The sequence below is a fragment of the Rhinopithecus roxellana genome, chromosome 11, assembly GCF_007565055.1.
Source record: "Rhinopithecus roxellana isolate Shanxi Qingling chromosome 11, ASM756505v1, whole genome shotgun sequence".
Lineage (NCBI taxonomy): Eukaryota > Metazoa > Chordata > Mammalia > Primates > Cercopithecidae > Rhinopithecus > Rhinopithecus roxellana.
In genome coordinates, this window is record NC_044559.1 from 64208310 (window position 1) to 64233032 (window position 24723).

Below are 24723 nucleotides of genomic sequence, written 5' to 3' on the forward strand. Positions count from 1 at the left end.
GAGTTGTCAAGATAGATTTCCTAAGTATGGGATTTTGGAAGTGTGGACAAGGAGCTGTGGATGTGTATTAGCATATGGAGACTGGTGAAACATCTCCATACTAACATGGGTTTCCCACAATCCAGAAGGTTAAGAATTACTGATTGAATACATTAGTTTAAATAATTTATTTTTTCATTGTAGCTAACATTAATGAAGCATTTACTTTATGTCAACCCCTGTGCTGAGCTCTTTAAATAAGTATGTAAAACTATTATGTGTCCCATTTTACAGGGGAGGAAACTATGGTTTAGAAAGAGGCTTAGCATATCTTTGCACTGGTAACTGACTAAGCTGGACCCAGACTGAAGCTGCCTCACGATAAAAAGCCATGCTCTTACTTCATATTGTACAAGGTCAAAATTCTTTAGTCTTTCCAGTTTCTTTGTGATGTTGGGTCTAAGAAAAGTTTCTGTAATTCAAGTGAATGTGAAAATCCTCAGGCTACAAGTTCTCTTTTGTAAAAAACAGGCTGGCTATATGTAGTCAACATTTAACTGATATTTGTACAATGGAATAATATATTTTCTCAGCTACATTAATGTTTTAAATGTTTGTAATCAGAGATCAAGTGATTTCAGATAATTAAAAAAATATACAGTCACACTAACTTGCCCTGATTTCCTTTGTAGAACCATGATCTGCAGAACCAAGGACTGCTATTACCTGATAGATGAGAATAGGAATGGTAGAAGAGGCCATCAAAAGGCACTAGTTATAAATAATATGTAGATTTTTAACTTACCCTTTTCAAGAACACTTTGGCTGCCTGAATTTTTTAAAAGCCAGACAGAACTTAATAAAATATATTTGTGATGACCAAATTTTGAAACTCCTTTGAAATTAACAAATATAGCAGTGAGAGTTGGCATTAAGGAGTCACTTGTACAGAAACAATAAAGCTATATTTTAAAAATCTATGCATAGGGCTACAGCTTCACCTGAAGACACAGTGTTTTGGACCATACCACACTCATGGGAAAGCCTCCGATTTTGAAATGTAGAGTAGCAAAAAACACAACACACAGTCATTTCATGGTACAAAGCCGATACTATAAACATGAGAATTAAGAAATGAAAATAACATATACACTAAAAACATCACAACAGAAACAGGCTTTATTTCAACCAGACAAATGAGTTCTTCAATTAACATCAACTTCTTCAAGACTTGAAGATACGGAAATTAAAGACGGTGCTCAGAAGGCAGAGAAAGGAAGATTCATCCTGGAGTAATTGTTCTGTCCTTCAAGAATCCCTTTCAACAATAAGCTCAATACACAAGATCATGGGATCTCACGCATTCCGACATTTGTACGTGACCCTCATTTGAAAGTTACCCATCAGTCTTAATGAAATCTTTCAAAAAGAAAAAATATATAGATCAGTATAAATTATTTTTAATTTTAGAAACTGAGATTGAAGTACAGTTTTTAGTTTAAAATATTAAAAATGAAAAAAACTTTAACATTATTAAAGATGTATTGTTACAAATTTCCTAGATATATACATGTACAAAACAAACAGATATTACTATCTGACACCTCAACCCATGACTTACCCTAAATCTCCTGATATGAACAATTAATCTACTGGGAGGCTTTTCCCAGTAAGTTCCAAACTTCTTGCACAAAGGTTTGCTGCCATTCATATTCTGTGCATGGATGAGGACATTTCATCATAGACTATTTCAACTTAATATCACCTAGCATAAAATAAATCCAATGAAACACTATATTTATAAGGGATAAGACAAACTTGCCAGACTCATTAAATTCATTAACACATTCAGTCTTCTCTTCACGGGCATTTTCAAGAGCTTTAGATCTTGTGCTTAACTTTGTATTGAGCTGGTCAGCACCTTCATTGATATGAACAATTATGTCAAAGAAAGTTTACAGGTAGGGGAGGGAGATCATCTGAGGACAGAAACAGAGGGAAGGACTCTCTTTTTTCATAAGACAACTAAAACAGAAAAACAAGACCAAAAAGGGTAAACAAACAAATAACAAAAGTGTTCACAGTAAAACATGCCAGATTTGTAGTTTCATTTGAAACCAACAGCAAATCATGAAACGTCATGAAAAATATGAGTCAAGGTAAAATCTCCTAGAGTAATTACTAAATGAAGTTAAAATCACCACACTGATCAGTAAACCCCAGAAGAAAAATGAACAGCGCTTACATATCAGGTCCTTCTTAAACATCAAACAACTTTTCAAAGTTAATGCATACCATTGGTAGGTTTGGCCACGCTGCACCATTTTTTTAAAAAAATACAGTATACAGAAAAAAAACCTTTTATATTCCCCCGTTTTGAATCATTAGCTCAAAACCTAAGAGTAAAAGATCATCTGGAAGGATTTTAAATTATTTACAAATCCAGCAGGTTCATCTGCCATAATGGCTTGGTTTCCGTCCCAAAGCGACCTTCACCTTCTCCAGCAGCAATTTTTTAGTTCTCTGTCCTTTGGGGAGGCTGTTCCCTCCACTGCTCATCTCTACTTGTCATCGGTCATTTTGAACAGTTCCAACAGGGCCCCAACAGCTCCAAAATAACCCTATGAAAACAATACAAAACGATGATCTCTGAACTTTAGCCAAATACCTATTGTTTTTAATAATTCTAGGAATGCCATTAATGTAGATAAAAGAGAAATTTAAAACCTAAATTGTGCGTCACAAAACATGGCAGAATAATAACAACTATAATTTATTGGACACCTACTTATATATATTAAATAAATTCACATATGTAAGTGCTTAGAACTATGTCTGGCACATGTGTGCTAAGTGTGTGCTGGGGGTTGTTAGTATTATAACTATTTCATCTTTATCTTCATCATGGCAAAACTCTGATTATTATTTCACATATGAGAAATGGAAGGTAATAAATTAAATTACCCTTGCAGGGTCACAGGTCTTGTACCAGGGCTCAACACCAAATCTGTCTGACTTCAAAGTTATATTTCATGGGAGAAAACCCTAAACTTCCCTCAGTAGCTCTTGCATAGGCACTTAAATTAGTCCAAGCCTCACTTTGCCCATCTGTAAAATAAAAGACCATATGTCTATGAAAATGAAAGGAACTAAAAAAGATAGATTTGTAGAGAACTATGTGTTAGTTTGTTCAGGCTGCTATATATAACAAAGTACCCTAGACTGGGTGGCTTATAAACAATAGAAATTTGTTTCTCACAGTTCTAGAGGCCAGGAAGTCTAAAATCAAGGTGTCTAGTGAGGACCCATTCCTCATAGATAGCTGTCTTCACATTATAATCTCACATGGCTGGATTATGTGGTGGAAGGGGCAAGGGAGCTCTCTTAGACCTTTTTTATAAGGATGCTAATTCCATTCATGAAGGCTCAGCCCTCATGACCTAATCACCTCCCGAAGGCCATCTCCCAATACCATCACCTTGTAGATTAGGATTTCAACATACACATTTGAAGTTGGTCGGGGCACAAATAATCAGTCCACAACAATCTGTTTCCAAAAGGCAGGAGGCTCCATTCTTCTGGCACTTGCTGAACTCAAGTTATAACTGCAGCAGTAGGTGTGAGTGTGGCAGGACGTGGACGGATCTTTGCTGCTGCTGCTGTCAGCTCACATTTATTGAGGCCCCACTAATGCTAGAAGTGGTTCTAAGCACTTTACATGGATTTACTCATTTACCTATCACAATAACTCTATGAGAAAAATATGATAATTGCCCCTTTTTAAAAATGCTAAAACAGAAATGGACAGATGGAGTCATTGTCTAAGATCTCAAAATCAGTAAAAGGCAGTGTTCTTAAATATCTGGCTAGATGACATCTCTTAAGAGATGTTCTGTAACATTAGTTGAATGAATAAGAAATTAAGTGAGGACTCCTAAGGCCAGGGCAGGTGACCAGAAAGCCACCATACCAGTGCTTCTCAAAAGTTGTGTCTCCATAGTATTCTCTGGTAAGGCGAGCGTAAGCTACAGTGAATTTAAGAATGTAGAGAATTTTCTGAGGACCACATTATGAGGGTTACAAGAATATTCCATTTTCACTGGCCATAGAGACTGAGTTATGATATAGGGTAACAAACCAAAGCCAGAGTCCACAGAGGCTTAGGATTGTACAGGGTGATATAGGTGACTACATTTTTACCTATAGAAGTGGCTTTCCCCAAAAGGTTGGATTTTACTTCCTATCTTACCTAACTTCCCACGTGATGTTATAGAAGACTTTTTATCCCTGACAGTTTCCAGTCTTTAATAAAACAAAATACAGGCACAGAGAGTTCAAAATAACTGTAAGTGCATTGGTAACTTCTTACATAAATAGCTCAATCTGAAGATGAGAACAAAATGGCACAGTAGTTATTCATTACAATTGAAACCCACAATACTAGCTCTCTCAATGTTTTTCTGCTGCAGTATACACAAGAGATTAGATACCTCCAGTGACAGCTCATTACTGCACTGCAGCACTGATTTTAAAGGTGACAGAGGAGGTGGAAGAGAGAACGGCTTTTGTTGTTGTTGTTTATATTATGGTAGAAACTCCAAGTAAGGGGGCCGGGATGGCTCACAACCGTAATCCTAGCACTGTGGGAGGCCGAGGCGGGCGGATTACCTGAGGTCGGGAGTTCGCGACCATCCTGGCCAATATGGTGAAACCCTCTACTAAAAATATGAAAATTAGTCTGGCGTGGTGGCGCACGTCTGTAATCCCGGCTACTTGGGAGGCTGAGGCACGAGAATTGCTTGAACTTGGGAGGCGGAGGTAGCAGTGAGCTGAGACTACGCCACTGCACTCCAGCCTGGGTGACAGAGGGAGACTCTGTCTCAAAAAAAAAAAGAAATTCCAAGTAAGGGACTCTGAATTTACTGACACTCTCCATTTCCTTTGTAAACAGGTTCACTAATGGTCACGTACACTGACCTCTTAAGGCCAACAGGCTACTCTTAGTCGCCCAGGCACTTCTGTTCTTACCAGCTGAGTTGCTTACTTGCCAAGAGTCAGTTGTGTTTATTCTTTTTTATTTTATTTTATTTTTTTTTGAGACGGAGTCTCGCTCTGTCGCCCAGACTGGAGCGCAGTGGCCGGATCTCAGCTCACTGCAAGCTCCGCCTCCCGGGTTTACGCCATTCTCCTCCCTCAGCCTCCTGAGTAGCTGGGACTACAGGCGCCCGCCACCTCGCCCGGCTAGTTTTTTGTATTTTTTGTAGAGACGGGGTTTCACCGGGTTAGCCAGGAGCTGTGTTTATTCTTAAATTTGTTTATGACAGGTTGATTGTAATGTAATAATCTAGTTTAACTATATACCACCTAATCAATAAAAAGAGCACAAATTGATGGTCAATTCTATGAAAATCCAGTTAACTTCTTGAGAAATACTGGAAAAGATAGTCAGAAATAACTGCTGTCTACTTAGGTGGATGCCACAATGTGAAAGATAGAGAAAAAAATCTATAAGAATTCTGCAATGAACTTGCTTCATAAGTATCTTTAACTTCTTAATCCACTTTAAGGAAACAAACTGGAAATCAAAGGAGGTGCATAATATTGTAGATTATGAAAGAAAGATAACCACAGGACTCCAATCGGCAGAAACCATGCTCAAAAATAGGTGTTGGTCTCACATCAAAAGATTGGTGAGTGCACATTTACACATTTTAAGGTATAATAAAATGTTTGAAGAAAGATTTTTTGAATGATTACTCATTTTATCTGACTTTAAAACTTTTTTAAAATGTTAGTATAAATTGACAACTTATAATCATATATTTATGGGGTACAAAGTGAGGCTTATGATTTATGAATATAATGTGAAATAACTAAAGCAAGCTAATTAACATGCATATAACTTCAAATACTTAAGATTTTTTTGGTGAGAACATTTGAAATTTACAAGTTTGAAATGTATGTTCCCATTTCTCCTACCCTCCAGCCTCTGTAACCACCATTCTACTCTCCGCTTCTATGAGTTTGATTGTTTTAGATTCCACAAATAAGTGAGAACATGCAGTATGTCTTCCTGTGTCTGGCTTATTTCACTTAGCATTATGTTTTCCAATTCCATCCATGTTGTTGCAAACTACATAATTTCTTTTTAAGTGCTGAATAGTATTCCATTGTGTATATGTACCACATTAAAAAAATCCATTCATCTGCTGATAGACACTTAGGATAATTCCGTAACCTGGTTACTGTGAGTAGTGCTGCAATAAACATGGGAGTGCAGACATCTCTTCGACATACTGATTTTAAATCTTTTGGGTAAATACTCAGAGGTAGAACTGCTCGATCATATGGTAATTTTATTTTTAGTTTTTTTGAAACTTCCATGCAGTTTTCTATAATGACTGTCCTAGTTTACATTTCCAGTAACTTTTTAAAAAAATTAAATTAACCAACTACCAGTCCTGGTTGTTGGATAAGAACGCTTCCATTTAATATATACTTTTTTATTATCCTTTGTGTAAATGCAAAGTGTAAATGGCAACTTTTCTACTTGACCAATTTAAAAAACTAAGAGACCCGCTGATAGGTTAGCCAAACCAAAATATACTCCACATATGACAGTAAGTCTATGCAAGCTCAACCTACCTCATGTTCCAAAAACAGAGCTTTTAGTTGTCCTTTGGACCAAAAATCCATGGCATATGCTAGCAGCTTCATGGAGACCATATTGATTCTGAGAAAATTTCCAACAAACACAACTCTGTCTATATTCTGGAAAAAATGTTAAAGAAAACAATTGAATCATGGCATAAAAATAGGATTTGGCAAAGACCCAGTGTTACATATGTCTCTGTACAGAACCTTGAAGAGTACATTTTCCTTGTTTTTTTGGTGGAATTATTTCTACATTGCCAAAATGAAGTTAAACCAACCGTATAGTACATTCCACAAGAACAAGAGGCTGAGATTTTTGTTGGGCAAGGCAGAAACTGATATTGGACTTATCTGCAGGTGTTATGTCAGACTGCCTTAGGTCTGACATGAAATTAAGCTCCCAAAACACACCCATATATACAATTTTAACTGGAGTTCAAGTTCAGCTAAATTTTCATGTGTAATACCTCAATCCCCCAACTTGTAGGTATAAAATACTCTTATAACCAACTCACAGATAAAATGGCTATGGTATGGTTTATTCGTGTAATGAATAATGCTCAATTTGCTCTCTGCTGGACACTGGAAATACAAAGAAGAAAGACTACTCAGTCTCTGCCCTCAGGATATATGGTGGAATATCCTGTTTGGTCAACAGATGAGTTAAAATATGATCGCAAAAAATACTCTATTTTTGTCATCATGGATGTGGCTCTGCATTCTGAACATACACTTATGAACATTCCTCTCCTATCCTGTTCATGCAGACATTCTTCAAATCCCATAAGCTTCCAGCTCCAGTGCACTCGTTATACTTCCCACTCCCCCAGATATTTCTTAAGCTCAAACCAGAGCTCAGCCTGTCTACCATGCAGAGGCTGCTCACCACTCACTCACTCACTCAGAGCCAGTTGCTATGGTCACTCACTTATATCAAAGGCAAGAGAGTCTTTGAAGCTGGTATTATTTTCTGCTTAGTCTATTGAGAGTAATCACGGTCTGGGAACATTACCTTTTAACTGCCTCAAATTTTAACAATGAATGTTCATGAACCTATTAGCCACTGAAAATTTTCTGTGGGTGGAGGAGTGGAGGTAGTTTTAATAAATTTTCATTAAGAAAAAAAAAAAACTAACCACAAATCACCCAAACTAAGAGGTGACAAGGAACACTCTAAGAAACTCAGGCTGAAAAGAAATTTAATTAAATTGAGGAGTTTTGCCCTTTCTCCCCAAACAAGGGAGTCCAAGAGAGGATTTGCTGAAAGCTCATTCCTGCATTACCCTAATAGAAAGTCAGAAGGAGTAGAAGTGGCATTAAAACTGGAAGAGCATTCCATGTTTCAGATAAATTCCAGGTGGGTCAAAGATGTTAAAAAAGAAAAAAAACAAAACAACAACAACAAAAAAAAACGAAAGAAAAAAAGAAAGAAAGAAAAGAAAAAGAGATTAGGGAAAAATATGGAAGAATTGGAAAAAAATGTTGAAGTAGAAAATGCATAATAAAGGAAATCATTTCAAAATAATTGCTATATTTACTTTAAAAAGTTAAATTTACTTGGGGAAAAACATCACCACAAACAAATCCAAGTGGGAAGCAATAAATGGAAAATATTATCATACATTTCACATCAAATGGATTTGTTACTTAAGAGTTCCATAAGTCAATAAGAAAAAAAGGCCAACAACCCAATAGAGTAATGAGTAAATAATATTAATAGTTAATCCCAAAATAAGGTATAATTTTTAACCTATTACATTGAAAAAAATAAAAAAGTTTGATAACTCTCTGTGGAGAAACTTGTACCCTTATAACCCTGCTTGGTGGGAATATAAATTAGAACTACCTTTATGGAGGGAACTTTATATCTGTTAATATTACAATCAACATATCCTATGACTCAGCAAGTTCCCTTCTAGGAATTTATCCTATTTATATACTCGTATATAGGCAAAATGATATGTGTGTATACATATATGTGTATGTATTACTATTATTTAAATACACCGTGAATATTTAAATAATAGTAGGAGACTAGAAAAACCTAAATATCATTAGGAAATTGAACAAATCAATAACAGCATATCTATATGTTAAAATGCCATAGGGCCGTTAAAAAGGAAGCAATTTAAAATATACTGATATGATCAATTTCAAGACGCATTACTACGTCAAAAAGCAACAGGCAGTATTTTTAGAGGTGCTTATTAAAACATATAGGGTAGATTGACATAATATCTTGGATTTGTTTTCTAGTATTTTAGCAAAAAAGAGGGAAGGAGGAGGAGAGAGGACCGGAGGGAGGAGGAAGACGAAAATAGAGAGAGAGAAAGCATGTGTTGTGAAGCCTTAATGATTGCAGAATCTGCATGGATGGATATATGGAGGTTCTTTATACTGTTCTCTCTCCTTTACATATGTTTATGCATCTTCTTAATAAAAAGCTGATAAAGCAAGATGTAGAATAGTATATGGAGGGTGAATTGTATAGCATATAATTATATTTCAATGAAACTATTATTTTGTAAAAAGAATGTTACAGAGTTTGTTACCTTTAGAAAGATAAATGTATCCTACATTACATACAATATAAACAAAAGATATATTGTAATACATACAATAAAAACAAACAAAAAAACCCTAAAAACAATGGCAGCCTCTACTGAGGTTAACACTGACAGACAGAAGTGGAAATGGTGACTCACTTCCTTGTGTATCCTTCTAATGTCTTAGTAGTCTGTATTATGTGTTTGTATTATCTATTCAAAACTTTGAATCAGAAAATTTAAAATTGATGGGGAAGCATTTCACAGCATCTCAAGAATCACGGCAAAAATGTTTTAGATTTGGTAAATGTGGTGTCCCTCAATGAAATGGCTGAAATCAAAGGGTCTCAAATCAGTGACTCCAGAGAGCAAAGCAAGGACTGAGGGACTTGGTAGCTGCTCTCATGGGGAAATGCAACAATGCCAGTCACTGGCACGGCCACTGGGAGTCTGCACTGACTGGACACCCTCTGGGGGAGCCTTGGCCCCAAGGCAACTGGTGATTCCCTTCACTTATTCAGCCCCACAGAAACATATAAAATAGTTGCTCAAACCAGTGTATAACATGGCTACATTTTCAAATTGGCACTCTTGCTATACTCCACCAATCGATAATATTGAAATTGAAATCAAAAGTGAATAGTAAAGTCAGTTGCTCTCTCCCAAAGGGATTCTGATACCTGTGAAAAGACCTGCTGACCTGCCGGCTCACTGCAGCCAAAAGCACAAGAAGCTGGCTCTGCGGAAAGTAGGGGAAAGGGCATCTATTGCTCTGTGGGGCAAGAAGTGTTACCAGCTGACCTTTGAGAGCCCATGAGTACAGCCAGCTACACACATACTGGTTTTGGGGCTTGTTTCGTTACTTGGAAAAATTCCCTTTAAAGGTTAATGTCAAGAAATAAACTCTGTTACATTGAGTCCCAAGACTCAAGTGGACTTTGAAAAAACATCTCTGGAATGCTCTTTTCTCTGAGTATTCAGCCTCCCATTTAAATTCCATCTGAACTGAGGGCTTCCAAAAAGGTATGTCCCTGATCTGCAGGCCAGTAACATACTGTGTTCAGTGTTATGCAAGGAGAGTGTGTCTTTTGTCAACCCAGAACTCAAATGCAGGGCTAACACCCATGTATCATAAAGACTGCCTCATACACTAACATTCAACTATTCAACTGGGAGGGGGCTAAAGGGGCTTTCTGAGTACCTATAATGTTCTATTTCTTGATCTGAGTGATGGCTATACAGGGGTGTTGTGTGGTGTAAATTCAACTGTAAGCTTATAATTTGAGCCTTCTTCTGTATGTATATCACCTCTCTATTAAAAGCTATATTTATAAAAACTCCATTACAGAGCTACTATGGTTCTTTAATACTCTCCTATGACCTGTTCCATGCCCCAAGTCTTCTTTCTTGTCTTTCTAATACACCTCAGTTTGAAGAGTTCTACTTTACACACCTTGTATTTCAGAAAAGGTTCAATTTTTTCCAAACAAACCTTGCAGTGCTTCAAAACATGTTAATAAAACTTTGTCTGTCACCAGCTCCACCCCTTTTTGTGCCTGGGGCTCTGGCTGGCCTTGGCTGTAGTAAGCTCTCTGTGCTTTGATAGCCCTGTACAATGCTGCTTGAACTCCATGCCACAAGGCAACACTGTAAAGAAGCTGAAAGCAGAGAGAATATCGAATATTGCAAGTCAAGCATTTTACCTGCAGTTATGTGCAAGGATGCTCAGACCTTTTCCTCACATTCCAGTGGACACATGGCAATAATGACGGTTACAGAAACTATGACATGGGTTGTAATTGTATCATGTTTCCACAGTTGAATGGTTTATCATTCATTATCATCCGATGCCTTCTTAAAAATAAAGCATATATTCTTCCCCCTCCCCCAACACACACCCCTCTTGTTCTGTAAAGTGTGACTATAGTAAAGGGAAGCTTTCCTAAGGATATGCAGCTGTGTAAGAGTCAGCAGGTGCTGCACTGCCAAGATGATGTGTATGAATGACACACAGCTTTTGCCAGGTTGAGTAAGGCCTTACCTCATTCAAAGCACACATCCGAGCAATGGAGCCAATGTTGTTGGTGATGGTGACCAATGTGGCCCGGGCGAGGTCTTCCTTGCTGATGGAATCTCGCTTTTCTTTACTCATCATGTTGCCAAAGCTATGTTGGAAATATTAGCGAGAGTGTTCAAAATCGTCCTCAGGCAGGGCCCATCCTTCCACCAAAGTACTGTGGAAGGCTCTATGAGTAACTGTTCAAACTCAAGTGACCCAATTTTGCTACTATGGTTTATAAGCAGACAAGATTATAGTATGCATGGCTGACTGCCCTTTTCTTAATAGGGACAAAGTAGCATGTCCATTGATGGGGGAAAAAAATTTAATGCCTCTAGATATCTGGACAAGAATGAAACAGGTGAAACTATTGCAGTTTTCTAGAACCTTCTTTCAAAGTTGCCTTATTTTAAGAACAAGTATCAAGAGCTAAATATCTCAGTGCTTCATCAGGGGCAGGAGATCAAGTCTGAGCTCTGATACAACAGGTATCTGCACCAGGCTGGTGGATTGACATTTTAAAACATAACTTAGTGAATGGCCAGGGTGGAGAGGCTGCCTTGTGTGTAATCACTACTGCTCCTAGCTACTTAATCTCTACCTTGATGCTACAGCAGATCCTTGAAGGCCAAATCGTTCATAGTCTCCTCCGTAAATGTCCTTCACCAGCTTATCAACATTGGTGCTGTCGCCTTTAGCTGCCATTTCCAGAGCTTCTTCAAAGGTCTCACAACCAGTCAGCAAGCAACATAGGCCTAGGAATGTTCCACCTCCAAGACTGAAGGAACAATAAGGTTTATTTTTAAATTTTACTTTAAGATATGCCCATCCAGGTCCCCAACTACGCCAAGACTATTAATATGGGTGAATAAAAGCAGAGGAACAAAGGGGCACTTGAATTAAAGTGCTAGGGTGCAACAGAGCTTTAGGGTAGACTGGATATGAAAAGAGGGCAGAGACTAAAAATAAACATCAAGGAAAATTTGCCCCTAAATTTGAGAACAAAAGCAAAGAAAGACTCTCACTGATTTCTGTTGTGAGACCTTCACCTAACCACTAACCTGAGTGCTTTGTTCAGCCTTCCCACCTACGAAATGGGGCCAAATCATGATCTCTTCTATTTGGGTGGTCTGAAAGCAGCAAACAACCAAGAAATAACTCCTATTAAAAACCCATATGCAGCTGAATACAAATACCTAGAAAAAGAATTTGTGTGTACATAAAGCATAGTTCACAGCTATGAAGCCAAACCCTCTGATGACAAAACTGACCCAGGATTGTGCCAGGCGTGGCCAGTTTTAAAAGCTGTCTTTGACCTGACCTTGCTTCTCTAGCAGAGATAATCTCATTTAGCTTCCTTGAATATTTCTAGAAGGGAACCAGTGATCTGATACTGAATTTTTTTCTAGTAGACTCTCCAGAAGGTTTTTTAATATATTACTTACCACTCAATAGTAAAAAACAGTAACAAAGGTCATAAAGTGGTTCCAATGGTTGAACTACATTTAAAAACCTTTGACTTGTTTAGGGGGAAATTTCCTCTAAAATAGCCTAGACAAAATTAGAAAGTAATGACAGTAGCCAAGAATGAACTCAACTGTGTATTAATATCAAAGTTACCTAATGGAAAGAAAAGCAGATTCAGAGTAAAGTATTGCCAGTGAACTCCCAGCAGGAAAAGAAGCATTGATTCCTAAAGCTAATGGACATAGGTTTTTCTATTTCTTTACCATATAGAAGAGTAAATGAAGAAGAGCTGCTCACATCCATCTGTTCTGAAGCCCCAAGGAGCTACTAGCTTTGGAAATTCAATTTGTGTTTGAGCACTGGCTTTTACTTCTAAGAATAAAATCAATTTGGGATTAAGGTTATGTTTAATGTCAATAACTCTTTAACAAGAAGGTACAAAACTGTAGATAGGTACATAGTTCTTGAAGATGCATCTAAAACGAAACTGACTGGCTGTGGTGGCTTATGCCTGTAATCCCAGCACTTTGGGAGGCTGAGACAGGTGGATTACTTGAGGTCAGGAGTTTGAGACCAGCCTGGCCAACACGGTGAAACTCCGTTTCTATGAAAAATGCAAACATTAGCCAGGTGTGGTGGTTCATACCTGTAATCCAAGCCACTTGGGAAACTGAGGAAGGAGAATTGCTTGAACCCAGGAGGTGGAGGTTGCAGTGAGCCGGGATTGCGCCATTGCACTCCAGCCTGGGCGACAGACAGAGCGAGACTCCATCTCAAAAAATAATAAAATAAAATAAAATAGCGAAACTATGTGTAATATTCTTAAATTGTCATTTGTATAAAAATATACTTGATTGAGGCCAGGCGTGGAGGCTCATGCCTGTAATCCCAGCACTTTTGGAGGCCAAGGCGGGTGAATCACCTGAGGTCAGGAGTTTGAGATTAGCCTGGCCAACATGGTGAAACCCTGTCTCTACTAAAAATATAAAAATACAAAAATTAGCCAGGCGTGGTGGCATGCACCTGTAATCCCAGCTACTCAGGAGGCTGAGGTGGGGGGATTACTTGTACCCTGGTGGAGATTGTAGTGAGCTGAGATTGCGCCACTGCACTCCAGCCTGGGTAACAGAGCCGGACTTCGTCTAAAGAAAAAAAAAAAAAAAAATATATATATATATACATATGCATTTTTCTAACTTAATTTACTCATATATATATACACACACATACACATACATATATGATTGAAATTATGGGTTTTCATGGAAAATTATGTAGCTAGGCGCCACCAGTAGCAGCCAGCCAAACTGTAGATGCAGTTCCATGAGTAAAAGAAGAGGTCCATGTACATTATTACCTTCACAACTTAGTAACAGTAGAAACTTTGCATTTCCTCTAAGAAAGTTTATCTTTATTTACATTTAATGTAGTATGTCATTCTACATTGCTGGTTTCAGCCTACCTACAAAGCTAGTGTGGGAACATGTTCTGGTTTGTGTGCCATTTGGATTTGGTTTGCTTTCTCCCTGTGTATTTTTAGAAAGATGTCTTTGCTCCCATTTCTAGCTTCTAAATATCTTTCACCCCCACAAATAACCTTTCTTTGGACATTAAGGATTTGTATTAATCGAGGCATTCAACAACCCACTCAAAGGTAGGCAACTGAAGACACTGGCTGACTTAGAAAGAAGGTAACTCATTGGCTGATGTGTTGGTATAAATGAAAAAGGGCAAGTGCCTTGTATGACTGGAAGATGACAGACGACTCCACATAAAGAATTGGAACAAATGAGGTAAAGCGAGCATGCATTTGACAGCGAGTGTACTGCAGATAGGAGGAAAGAATGCACAGCTGCAGAAGAGCCAAATGTCTCCCAGCACTTTATTAATATCCTCAACCTGCTAACCATTATTTAATCAAGTGATTTCCCTGCTCACAGTCAGATACATCTGTTAGTTTCAGTAGGCATACAGTAAAAACCCTCAGTGTACAAGAGACAAAAACAATGCAAGAAAAAGCTGTAGAATATTATCATCATTCAAAAATAAAACAAAACAAACAACATCACAGTGGGGGATTTTAGGAAACAGCAGAAGAAACCTTCAATTAAGTGCTCATGCCCTTAAAACAGATTCTAAAATAATGAGATGAGATGTACTGCTACTTTCACCAAAGTTTCAAAATCATCTGCATTCCTCTTTTAACAAACTACACATTCTAATGTCAGCTATAAAGTACTATTTTTTCCATTGACTTCTATAATTAGAGTTGTTTCACTAGGAAAAAAATGTTGCTACCCAATCTGGGATGCAACAAAATTATATGTAACACTGAAATAAGCCATTTGAAATCATGTTTAAAAGGAAACTGACATCCTGTGTAGCTTCTTGAAAATAAACAACTTTAATGTTTAACTGGGAAAATCAGGTATAATACAGTAAGAAAAAACCTGGAGTGACAGCTATCGGTTCACAATAGGAGTAGCAAAACTTAAAGCTAAGCCACTTGCTAAAACAGTGGTTCCTAAAATGTGTTTTACACACTCACACTAACCGTAGATACTAACTTCACTGCTAACTGTAATTGTTTATGTCAGAGGTTTCCTAACTTGAATTAAAAGAAACCTTTGGCAAAACAACTGTGGATCAGGATCACAGCCCCACAGACTTGATGTTTCATTCCCCTCCCCTCTTGTGGTAGCCCCGAAAGGGTTCTCTATTAACCTGCAGGCTTCGGCAGCACCTTTCCAAAGCTACTGATTGAAGAGAGAGTTTATAGGGAAGCTTGAACATCCAGACAGAATTTGTTGATGACTGGAGAATACTGGACATTAAAGGGCATTTACCAATATTTATAGACATTATTACACATATAACAGAAGCCAAACACCACAGTTTGCTTCTTTGCAGCTATTCAAGATGACCCAGATCTGTGGAGCCTTCAAGTTTAAGAAAGTGTCCCTGTGATGTAATTCATTAAATTCTTAAGTGTTGATAAAACTGTAAATATCTCTAACTGTGAACAACGCATAGCTTGCTCTTACCTTGGGACTAGCTTTACCAATTCAATTACTCCTTCTGGGAGGAGGTCTGTAGTTTCTTAAAAATTATATGTTTATCAAATCACTCTCTAACGTAAAACCAGCTCAGCTGAAATATTCATGTCTCTGATACTCCTGACAGTCCTCATGAGGTTACGGAGTCAGTTTGGTTTCTTGTGTGAGCAAGCAAGCTTCTATATTCTCAATAAGAAAATGTATACTTGGTAGCAATTAACTACAACTGCTGGACACAGGCAGGCTTCAGTTAGAATGTGTGTGTGTGTGTGTGTGTGTGTGTGTGGTGTGTGTACATGCATGCCAGGGTTTCTCAACAGCAGCATTACAGATATCTGGGGCTCGATAATTTTTTGTTGCCTTATGTACTACAGGATTTTAGCAGCACCCCTGACCTCTATCCAGTAGATGCCAGTTGTAACAACCAAAGAAAAAAAACGTCAAACATATCCTGGGGGCACTGTTAAATCTTCCCCCCTTCAGTGGGGAGCCATTCATCTATCACAAGTCATGGAAATGTACTGCAAAAGCAATGTTCTCCTCCTAATGGGTGAGTAGTCCTGCAGAATTTCAGTACTGGAGAAGTCTGTAGAAGTAATCCAAGAAACAACCCCCTTCATGGCAGAAATGACGACACTGAGACCCTGAGAAATGACATATCTGCAGCTATCAAAAACCCTGGTTTCAACACCAAATCCCAAAGCACATTCTGCATGGCACTAATCTCCTAAGGTGCTCCTCTAAAAATGGGTTCTATGGTTCCACATGCTGGAAAAATGCTTCATACCAAATCCTCCTCCTAGAATTAAGGAAAACCTATTTAGTTTTGTTTACACTGTGATGTTTTAGAGAGATCTGACCCCAGATGTTTTTCCCATGTTGAATCCCCATTAACAGGAAGCTGAGCCCCTTGGCTCTTCCATGGGTCTTGGGGTGTGTGCACTAAAAAACAAGTCCCTCTGCCCCACTGTGGCCACGGGGCTGTTTCCCTGTGTACTCCACTCCCAAATTCCCTAGGAGGTGTGCTGACTATTCTCGTTTTCAGGTGGAGCATTTGGCTGAGGGTAAAAAGACATTCTTTGTAGACCTAATTTGGTTTGCTGTTTGGAATGGTATATTATTTCAAGCAAGTCATTCCGAGCTAGGCATCCATGAGGGTCCAAAAGAAGGTTTCTTCTGAAGTCATCTCTGACCATCCCAAGTATCCTTCCATCTGAATTCTACTGACCCTGCCAATCATCTGACACTTAATGTATACCCCCTTGTTGGCAAATTTCTGGTGTGTGCAATCCTTCTTCCCTCAATCTGACCAAAGTTTCTATCAAGGCAAGGACTGTGTTTTATTAACATTTATATAAATCACCCATATACCACTTTAACACACCATTCGAGAAATTCTTTTTGGTTGGCCAAGGAGGCCAAGATATTTCTTTTAAAGATGTATTCAATATACATAACGTTTTAATATAAACTGATCATCAAGAAAGAGGTCTGGGTTCAAGTACAAGCGGAAACATGTTTACCTGGTCCCTGTAACTCTTTTATAGTTGTCCTTGGAGTACACAGCTAGAATGCTGACACCTGAGCCCATGTTAACCAGCAACATAGGGTATGGGTTATCAAGGCAGTACGGCTTTTTTTGACACAATTCAGGATTTGTGGGATTTTCAAAATAGTAACATTCTGGCTTGCCGTTGAAGCCAACAGAGTCGACATAAAGCAGGCCCTGAATCAGACAGTCCAGTTCATCCAGTTTATGCAGCTGCAGGTCAGCAATCTAAAACAAAACAAACAACAAAATAAAACCTTTTGAGATAGGCGACCACCTAAGGGGAAACCCCAGAGGTTCTAGTTCTAGTTAAGTTGGGGTCATTCACATTAAAAGCTTGGAGGCACCCTTAAAACAAGTTGTAAAATCTTGCAGATAATCAGCCACTGCACTGGAAAAGTAGCCTTGGCTAGACGTCATACCTGCCCACAGTGCATGCTAAAGGACAAGAGCTTGCCTAGTTGCTTGAAATGCACCCATCAGCATGTGTCATGGGTTGAATGGTGGTCCCTGAAAGATGGCACTATGTCCTAATTCTCAGCATCTGTGAATGTGACTTTATTTGGAAAAAGGGTCTTTGCAGATCTAATTGAGTATCTTGAGAAGAAGTAACTATCCTGGATTATTGGGGTAGGCCCTGAGTCCAATGGCAAGCATACAGACACACAGGAGAGATTTAAAGGATGCAGAGGAGAAGGCCATATGAAGACAAAGGCAGAGACTGGAGTGCTGCTCAGCAGGCCAAGGAATGCTGACAGTCACCAGAAGCTGGAAGAGGCAAAAAATGGCATCTCCAAGAGCCACTGAAGGAAGTACGGTCCTGCCAGTGCTTTGAATTTGAACTTCTGGCATTAAGAACTGTGAGCAAATAAATTTCTGTTGTTTGAACCATTAAGTTTATTTGTTACAGCAGCCACAGGAATCTAATAGGGGATGCCTCCAAGAAAGAGGTGCTTGCACAGGGTGAGCAGACTGAGAATACTCAGAAAGCAACAAAAACGCTATACTTCCTTGGTAGAGCATGAAGTCCCGAGGGACTGGGAACTGGGGTGAATCACCTTTGAGCCCACAAAGCCCAACTCCTCTTTTTCCAGGCTTCGGCTTTGGAGTTAGATCTGGCTTTGAAATCTAGCTTTAAAATTTGCTTAACTGAAAGATTACTCAAACCTCAGTGCCCTCATGAGTAAAATGGGGAAGATAATAATAACACTCATTGCAGAGTGCTGCTGTGAAGATTACCTAAAAATATAGGTAAAGTGCTTACATAGGCCTTGGCAAATACAAAGGGTTAAAAAAAAAGTTGGCTCTTTTATTAATGTCTGGGGTGGTCTCCGAGTATCCTATTATGTTCCTGTGAGACAAAAATGGACAGGGGCAAAAAGGTAAAGGGGAATGACCTGGCTGAGGGCTAGGCTTAGGGTCTGGTAGCCATTTTGCATTCTCAAAAGTTTAATTTATGATCCTCAAATGTATTACTACTGGCCCAGAGATCTGGATTCATGATCATTTTCCATGGATCAAAGAAAGAAAAAAATCTAACAATCACAAACATGAAACTGAACAAATGAAGATAATTTAAAAGACCCAATATAATTAAAAAAAAAAACTCTTTTAAAATATAATAGCAAGTATTTACTGTTTACTACATGCCAAGCCCTTGTACCAGAATATTTAATTCTCCCTAAAACCCTAAAAGTAGGTACTATCAACCTTATTCTATAGTTAAGATTCACAGAACTTAAATAACTTTCCTAGGTGGCACAACTAGCAAATATCTCCCAGTGACTTGCTGTGTACTTCTCATGTCTTCATTGTCATAACGGGTACTGCTTCTGGAGTCTGGAAACAGCCTACACAAGTACTAGACTTAGATATTTTGTCAAAAAGATATTATCTTCATTGTAAAAGTTAAGAGCTAAAACGGGCTGGGGTGCGGTAGTTCACACCTGTAATTCCAGCATTTTGGGCTGCCGAGGTGACAGGATCACTTGAGTCACAGATTTTGAGACCAACCCGGGCAATATAGGGAGACCCCATCTCTTAAAAAAAAAAAAAAAAAAATTTGCCTGATGTGGGGTACGTGCTGCTGGTCCTAGCTGCTTGGGAGGCTGAGGTGGGAGGATCACCCAGTCTTGGGAGGTCAAGGCTGCAGGGAGCCATGATCATGTCACTGCACTCCAGCCTGGACAACAGATTGAGATTCTGTCTAAACAAGCAAAAAAAAAAAGAGCTAAAACAACATTTTTGATTTCCTGTTACTCATATGAATTTCCTATTTAACAAAATCCTCTGATTATATACCTGCAGAACAGAATTAGTTAGAATAGGTTACCAACCAGATAGTGGATGTATTCTTGAAATAAACATTCTAAATGACCCATGGTGCTAAGTAAATCTACCTCATAAATGGTTCTAAACATTTCTTTTTTTACCAAGTGAAACTCCTGGATGAGATATATATAATTATATATGTTTGAAGAAGCAAAATTACAGGTATAAACCTATCTGGAGACCTGAAAGACTATAGCAGGGCATAGCAGTGTAAACACTATTTCCTCTGTTCTCCCTGATTCCACAGCCTTCCATTGCACTTACAGCACAGGTCACACTCTGGCTTGGTTTCTAGGTCTCTGGCTGCCCCTTGGCACTATGCTCAAAGGCCTGCACATAATAATTGCTTAATAAACATTTATTATGTGGAACAGGGAGTTATTATCTCTTGGATCACCCCAAACTGAAAAGTAGCAATTTCATCAGCCAGTCTTGGAAGTATAGTTTAACTGCTTAAAAATTAATCAGAGGTTCATCAACAATATTGACAGCCAATTCCACAGCCAACATAACAAACACAAACACAAAGTCTGTCCTGCTGGACCTCCTGAAACCATACTAGGAAAAAAGAAAAACCTGCCAAGGCAAATAATCTACGCATGTACTAGTTTGACCTGAAAAGAAACATCATTATTTCACCTTTTCCCTAAAAATCATTTTCTAACAAAGTACTAGCAGCAAACAAACATCTCCTCTACACATTTCACTGAGGGGTGGATATCTCAAGCTTGAGGTCTTGCATCCTCAGACAGGGAAACAGATATATGTCACTTTCACTGAACCCTGCAGAGAGCTCCCTCAAAAACCTTCACCATCTGGGAAAAATGACAGGGTCCCAAGTGCAGGCAGTGAGTCATACTGCTACTTGGATTTTCATAGAGGCCATCTGAAATTCAGGACGAGTTGGGAATTAATTATCAGACTTTGCAGTCCATTCGTACAACTGAATTAACTTTGTGCAAAGCTTAAAACAGCATGTTGAGATTGCAGCTAGTGAGAAACACTCTCTTTCGGGGCTTAGTTTTCTTTACATCAAGGGCCACAGACTCAAATGCCTAAAGGAGACTGTAAGAAAACAAAGGAGCAAAGGCCTTGACTAGATGTAGAGTCACAGAATAAGGACTGTAGCAAACAAGTCAACCTGCACCTATTTAAAATTCACCTGCCGCCCACTGTTGCCATGCGATGTTAGGGGCCCAGTGTTACCAGATGACCCTATATTTTAAGAGCCAGAAATCCACAGTTTTATGTTAAATCTTCCAATTTTTAAGTGCTGACAGCTAGTTTAACATTAAAAAAGTATATTGCAGACCAACAAAACATGTCTGTGGGCTGAATCTGACTCCCATACTACCAATTTTATCTATCTATATATCCTAATGCAATCCTATCATGGGCCTTAAATGATGACAAATCTGAACTATTAGATCCAGCAAACATGCATATGAAGCTTCAGGTCATCTGAGCATACTTTGTAACTAAGATATGCTGGTAAATGTTTAACAACCAGCTCTCTGAAACTAAAAGCCCTAGTTTATAGCATTTACTAATTTCCATGTTATAATCACCCCTGACCATGACCAATTTCAAGCTACCAATGTGATGTCGATAAACACAGAATTGGGAAGAGATGCTCACATGGACTCTTTTAACCCAGTAGGTGCCAGCTCTAGCATCCCTCTGCTTGTAACTCTCCTTAGCACTTTTGGAGACACTATGAGTTCTGCCAATTTCTAAATTATTAGGTTAAATTTAAGCCACTCCTCAAACTTAAAAACAACAAAACAAAGCTTGCCATAAGACTCAAACTCTGTGTAAATAATGGAAGCTAATCAAAAGACTGTATAGACCCCGCTTGTGGGACTTTAAGCAAGGAAGCTATTACTATTACCTATTTTGCTGATAAAATACATCATTGTGGGTCAGTGGGTTGAGTTACCTACTCGTGTTCCCAAGACTAACAAGTAGAGGAAGAAGTAAAGTAGAGAAAATTTTCAAACTACAATTCTGAAAAACTAGCAATGTTATTTCTAGTACCAAAGTTACTCAAGCAAGCAAGGGTACAGTGGGGTTCTCAAACTTCAAGTGCATCAGAATCACCCGGAGCGTTTGTTAAAATGCAGGTTGATGGGCCCCAACCACAGAATTTCTCATTGCATTTCTAGCAAAATCCCAGGTGATGCTGATGCTGCTGGTCCTGGGACCACACTTTGAGAAACCACTGCTATAGAAGAAGAAGCACAGTGAATGAGTCCATTACCACAGCCTAGTACAGATGTCAATAAAGTCACATATTCTCCCTGTAGCGACTGCCCTAGCTAACTCACAGGGCTGTTTTCAAGAATCAAAAGAGATGGTTGTGTAAAAATGTTTGGAAACTTTAAAGTACTATACACACAAGTTATAATTACTATACCCATGAGAAATAAAATAATCCAGGTCTTCTTATCTAAAGTCCAAATGTACTTGGAAGCATCATTTCCAAAGTGAAGACTGTAATTTTTAGAGGGCATTCAGTAATCCCCTATATGCTAACACTGGAAAAAATATAGGATGGGTGTGGTGGCTCATGCCTGTAATCCCAGCACTTTGGGAGGTCAAGGCAGGAGGAATGCTTGAGCCCAGGTGTTCAATGCCAGCTTGGGCAACATGATGAGACGCTGTCTCGACAAAAAACATTTTTTTAAATTATCCAGGCATCATGACACACGCCTGTGGTCCCAGCTACTCAGGGGGCTGAGGTGGGAGGATCTCTTGAGCCCAGAAGTCAAGGCTGCAGTGAGCCATGATCGCACCTCTGTCTCCAGCCTGGGTGACAGAGCAAGACCCTGTCCAAAGAAAAGGAAAGAAAGAAAAGAGAAAAGAAGGAGATGGATCTTAAACACAGGCATGCTAAGGATACAATTAAGAGGGCCTCCTATGAGCTGTAGCTCAGTCTGTCAAAAATAACTAACTCAATAGCTAACTAAAGAAATTTGGTAAAAAACTATCCCAAGAGGTTCCATATCTACTCCCTGGGAGCATTCTATGGATCTACCCAGGATCAGTTACATCACTCACCTACAGTTGAGAAATGAGTCACCAAATTGTATTTGGAAATAAGTAAGATACATATCTGTATGATATTTTACACTTCCAAGGTACTTTTGCTGACACTGGCTCCATAAACCAAATTGGAAGTGACAGAAAAGGTTGTCTTACTAAACCAATAACAATTTGCATATAAAATGGTTGATTCTGAATTACAAATTACTCTCAGGGTTCTTTTCTTTTCACAAAGGAGACCTACAGATACCTGAGAGAGGTGAATTTCAAACATGCTCAGTGACTGAGAAATATAACAAAAACCTCAAGGATAGCTTTTTCCTCCCTCTATCAAATGATGACGGGGGCCATCTATGAGTGGTCAAGTCTCAAGCCAGAATGAAATTGAGAATGATAGTGTCTACCAAATCTTATGCTCCTGCAATATCACAAATCAGTCCTCAGATTAATAATAGGGACCCACGTAACAAGTGTTTATAAATGATGCTCTTAGGTTTAGACATTCCACAGATCCATAGGTGTCCTACCCGCTCATGATGACTTTTCCACAATTATACACTTTTTAAGACTGGTCCCTTGGAGATTTCTGGCGTAAGAAAAAGCCAATTCTTAAGTCCTCACACACTGGAAAAAAAGTGATGAAAGTAATCAGAAAACCCTTTCTGCTGCCCTAAGTTTCATGTCAACCGAATATGACTATTGTTATATCCTACTTGTTCTAAGGGTAGGTAATTTTTTTACATTTAAAGTAACTAAAAGAGTTATTTCTGACTTCTAGTCAATGTTAGGTTTGGACTGGACAAAACTCACAAGCATCTACATGTATACTTCCACGATGTTGCAGGTTGAGTTCCGGACCATCTCAGTAAAGTGAATACTGCAATAAAGCAAGTTACGTGAGTTTTTTGGTTTCTTAGTGCATATAAAAGTTGTTTACACTGCCAGGGGTGATGGCTCATGCCTGTAATCCCAGCACTTTGGGAGGCCTAGGCGGGCAGATCACTTGAGGTCAGGAGTTTGAGACCAGCCTGGCCAACATGGTGAGACCTCTGTTTCTACTAAAAATACAAAAATCAGCCAGGCCTGGTCATGATGTATCTGTAATTCCAGCTACTTGGGAGGCTGGGGTAGGAGAATCGCCTGAACCCAGGAGGCAAGTGTTGCAGTGAGCCAAGATCACGCCACTGCACTCCAGCCTGGGCACAAAGCAAAACTTCGTCTCAAATAAAATAAAATAAAAAAGTTGCTTACACTATACTGTAGTACATTGAGTGTGCAATAGCATTATGTCTTTTTTTTTTGAGATGGATTCTCACTCTGTTGCCCAGGCTGGAGTGCAGTGGCACAATCTGGGCTCACTGCAAGCTCTGCCTCCCGGGTTCATGCCATTCTCCTGCCTCAGCCTCCCGAGTAGCTGGGACTATAAGTGCCTGCCACCACGTCTGGTTAATTTCTTTGTATTTTTAGTAGAGATGGGGTTTCATCGCGTTAGCCAGGATGGTCTCGATTTCCTGACGTCGTGATCCACCCGCCTTGGCCTCCCAAAGCGCTGGGATTACAGGCGTAAGCCACCGTGCTTGGTCTAGCATTATGTCTAAAAAAAAAAAAAAAAAAAGTACATACCTGAATTTTAAAATATTTTATCGCTAAAAAATGCTAATCATTTAGTAATATTTTTGCTGGTGGAGTCTTGCCTCAATGTTAAGAGCTGCTGACTAATCAAAGTAGGGTTCGCTGAGGGTTGGGGTGGCTGTGGAAAGTTCTAAAAATAAGACAAAAATGAAGTTTGCTGCATTGGTTGACTCTTCTTTTCACAAAAGATTTCTCCACAGCATGGAATGTTGTTTGATAGTATTTTACCCACCATAGAACTTCTTTCAAAATTGGAGTCCATCCTCTCAAACCCTGCCACTGCTTTATCAACTAAGTTTATATAATACTCTAAATCCTCTGTTGTCATTTCAACCACGTTCACAGCATTTTCACCAGAAGGAGATTCCATCTCAAGAAACCATTTTCTTTGCTCATCCATAAGAG

The 24723-nt window shown here is 38.9% G+C and overlaps 1 protein-coding gene across 3 annotated transcripts in view; it reads right to left on the reverse strand.

Annotated features, from left to right (window-relative positions):
• Nucleotides 1-1140: 1140 nt before the first annotated feature.
• Nucleotides 1141-24723, reverse strand: part of PANK1 (pantothenate kinase 1) — a 122331-nt gene continuing 98748 nt past the window's right edge. For all 3 annotated transcript variants that reach the window (XM_030941113.1, XM_030941112.1, XM_010380451.2), the window contains 5 exons: nt 17285-17538; nt 11840-12016; nt 11221-11344; nt 6625-6750; nt 1141-2600 (listed from right to left, as the gene is read on the reverse strand). In XM_030941113.1, the coding sequence (XP_030796973.1) occupies nt 2541-2600; nt 6625-6750; nt 11221-11344; nt 11840-12016; nt 17285-17538 (741 nt within the window). In that variant the 3' untranslated portion in view covers nt 1141-2540. The remainder of the gene's footprint in view (nt 2601-6624; nt 6751-11220; nt 11345-11839; nt 12017-17284; nt 17539-24723) is intronic.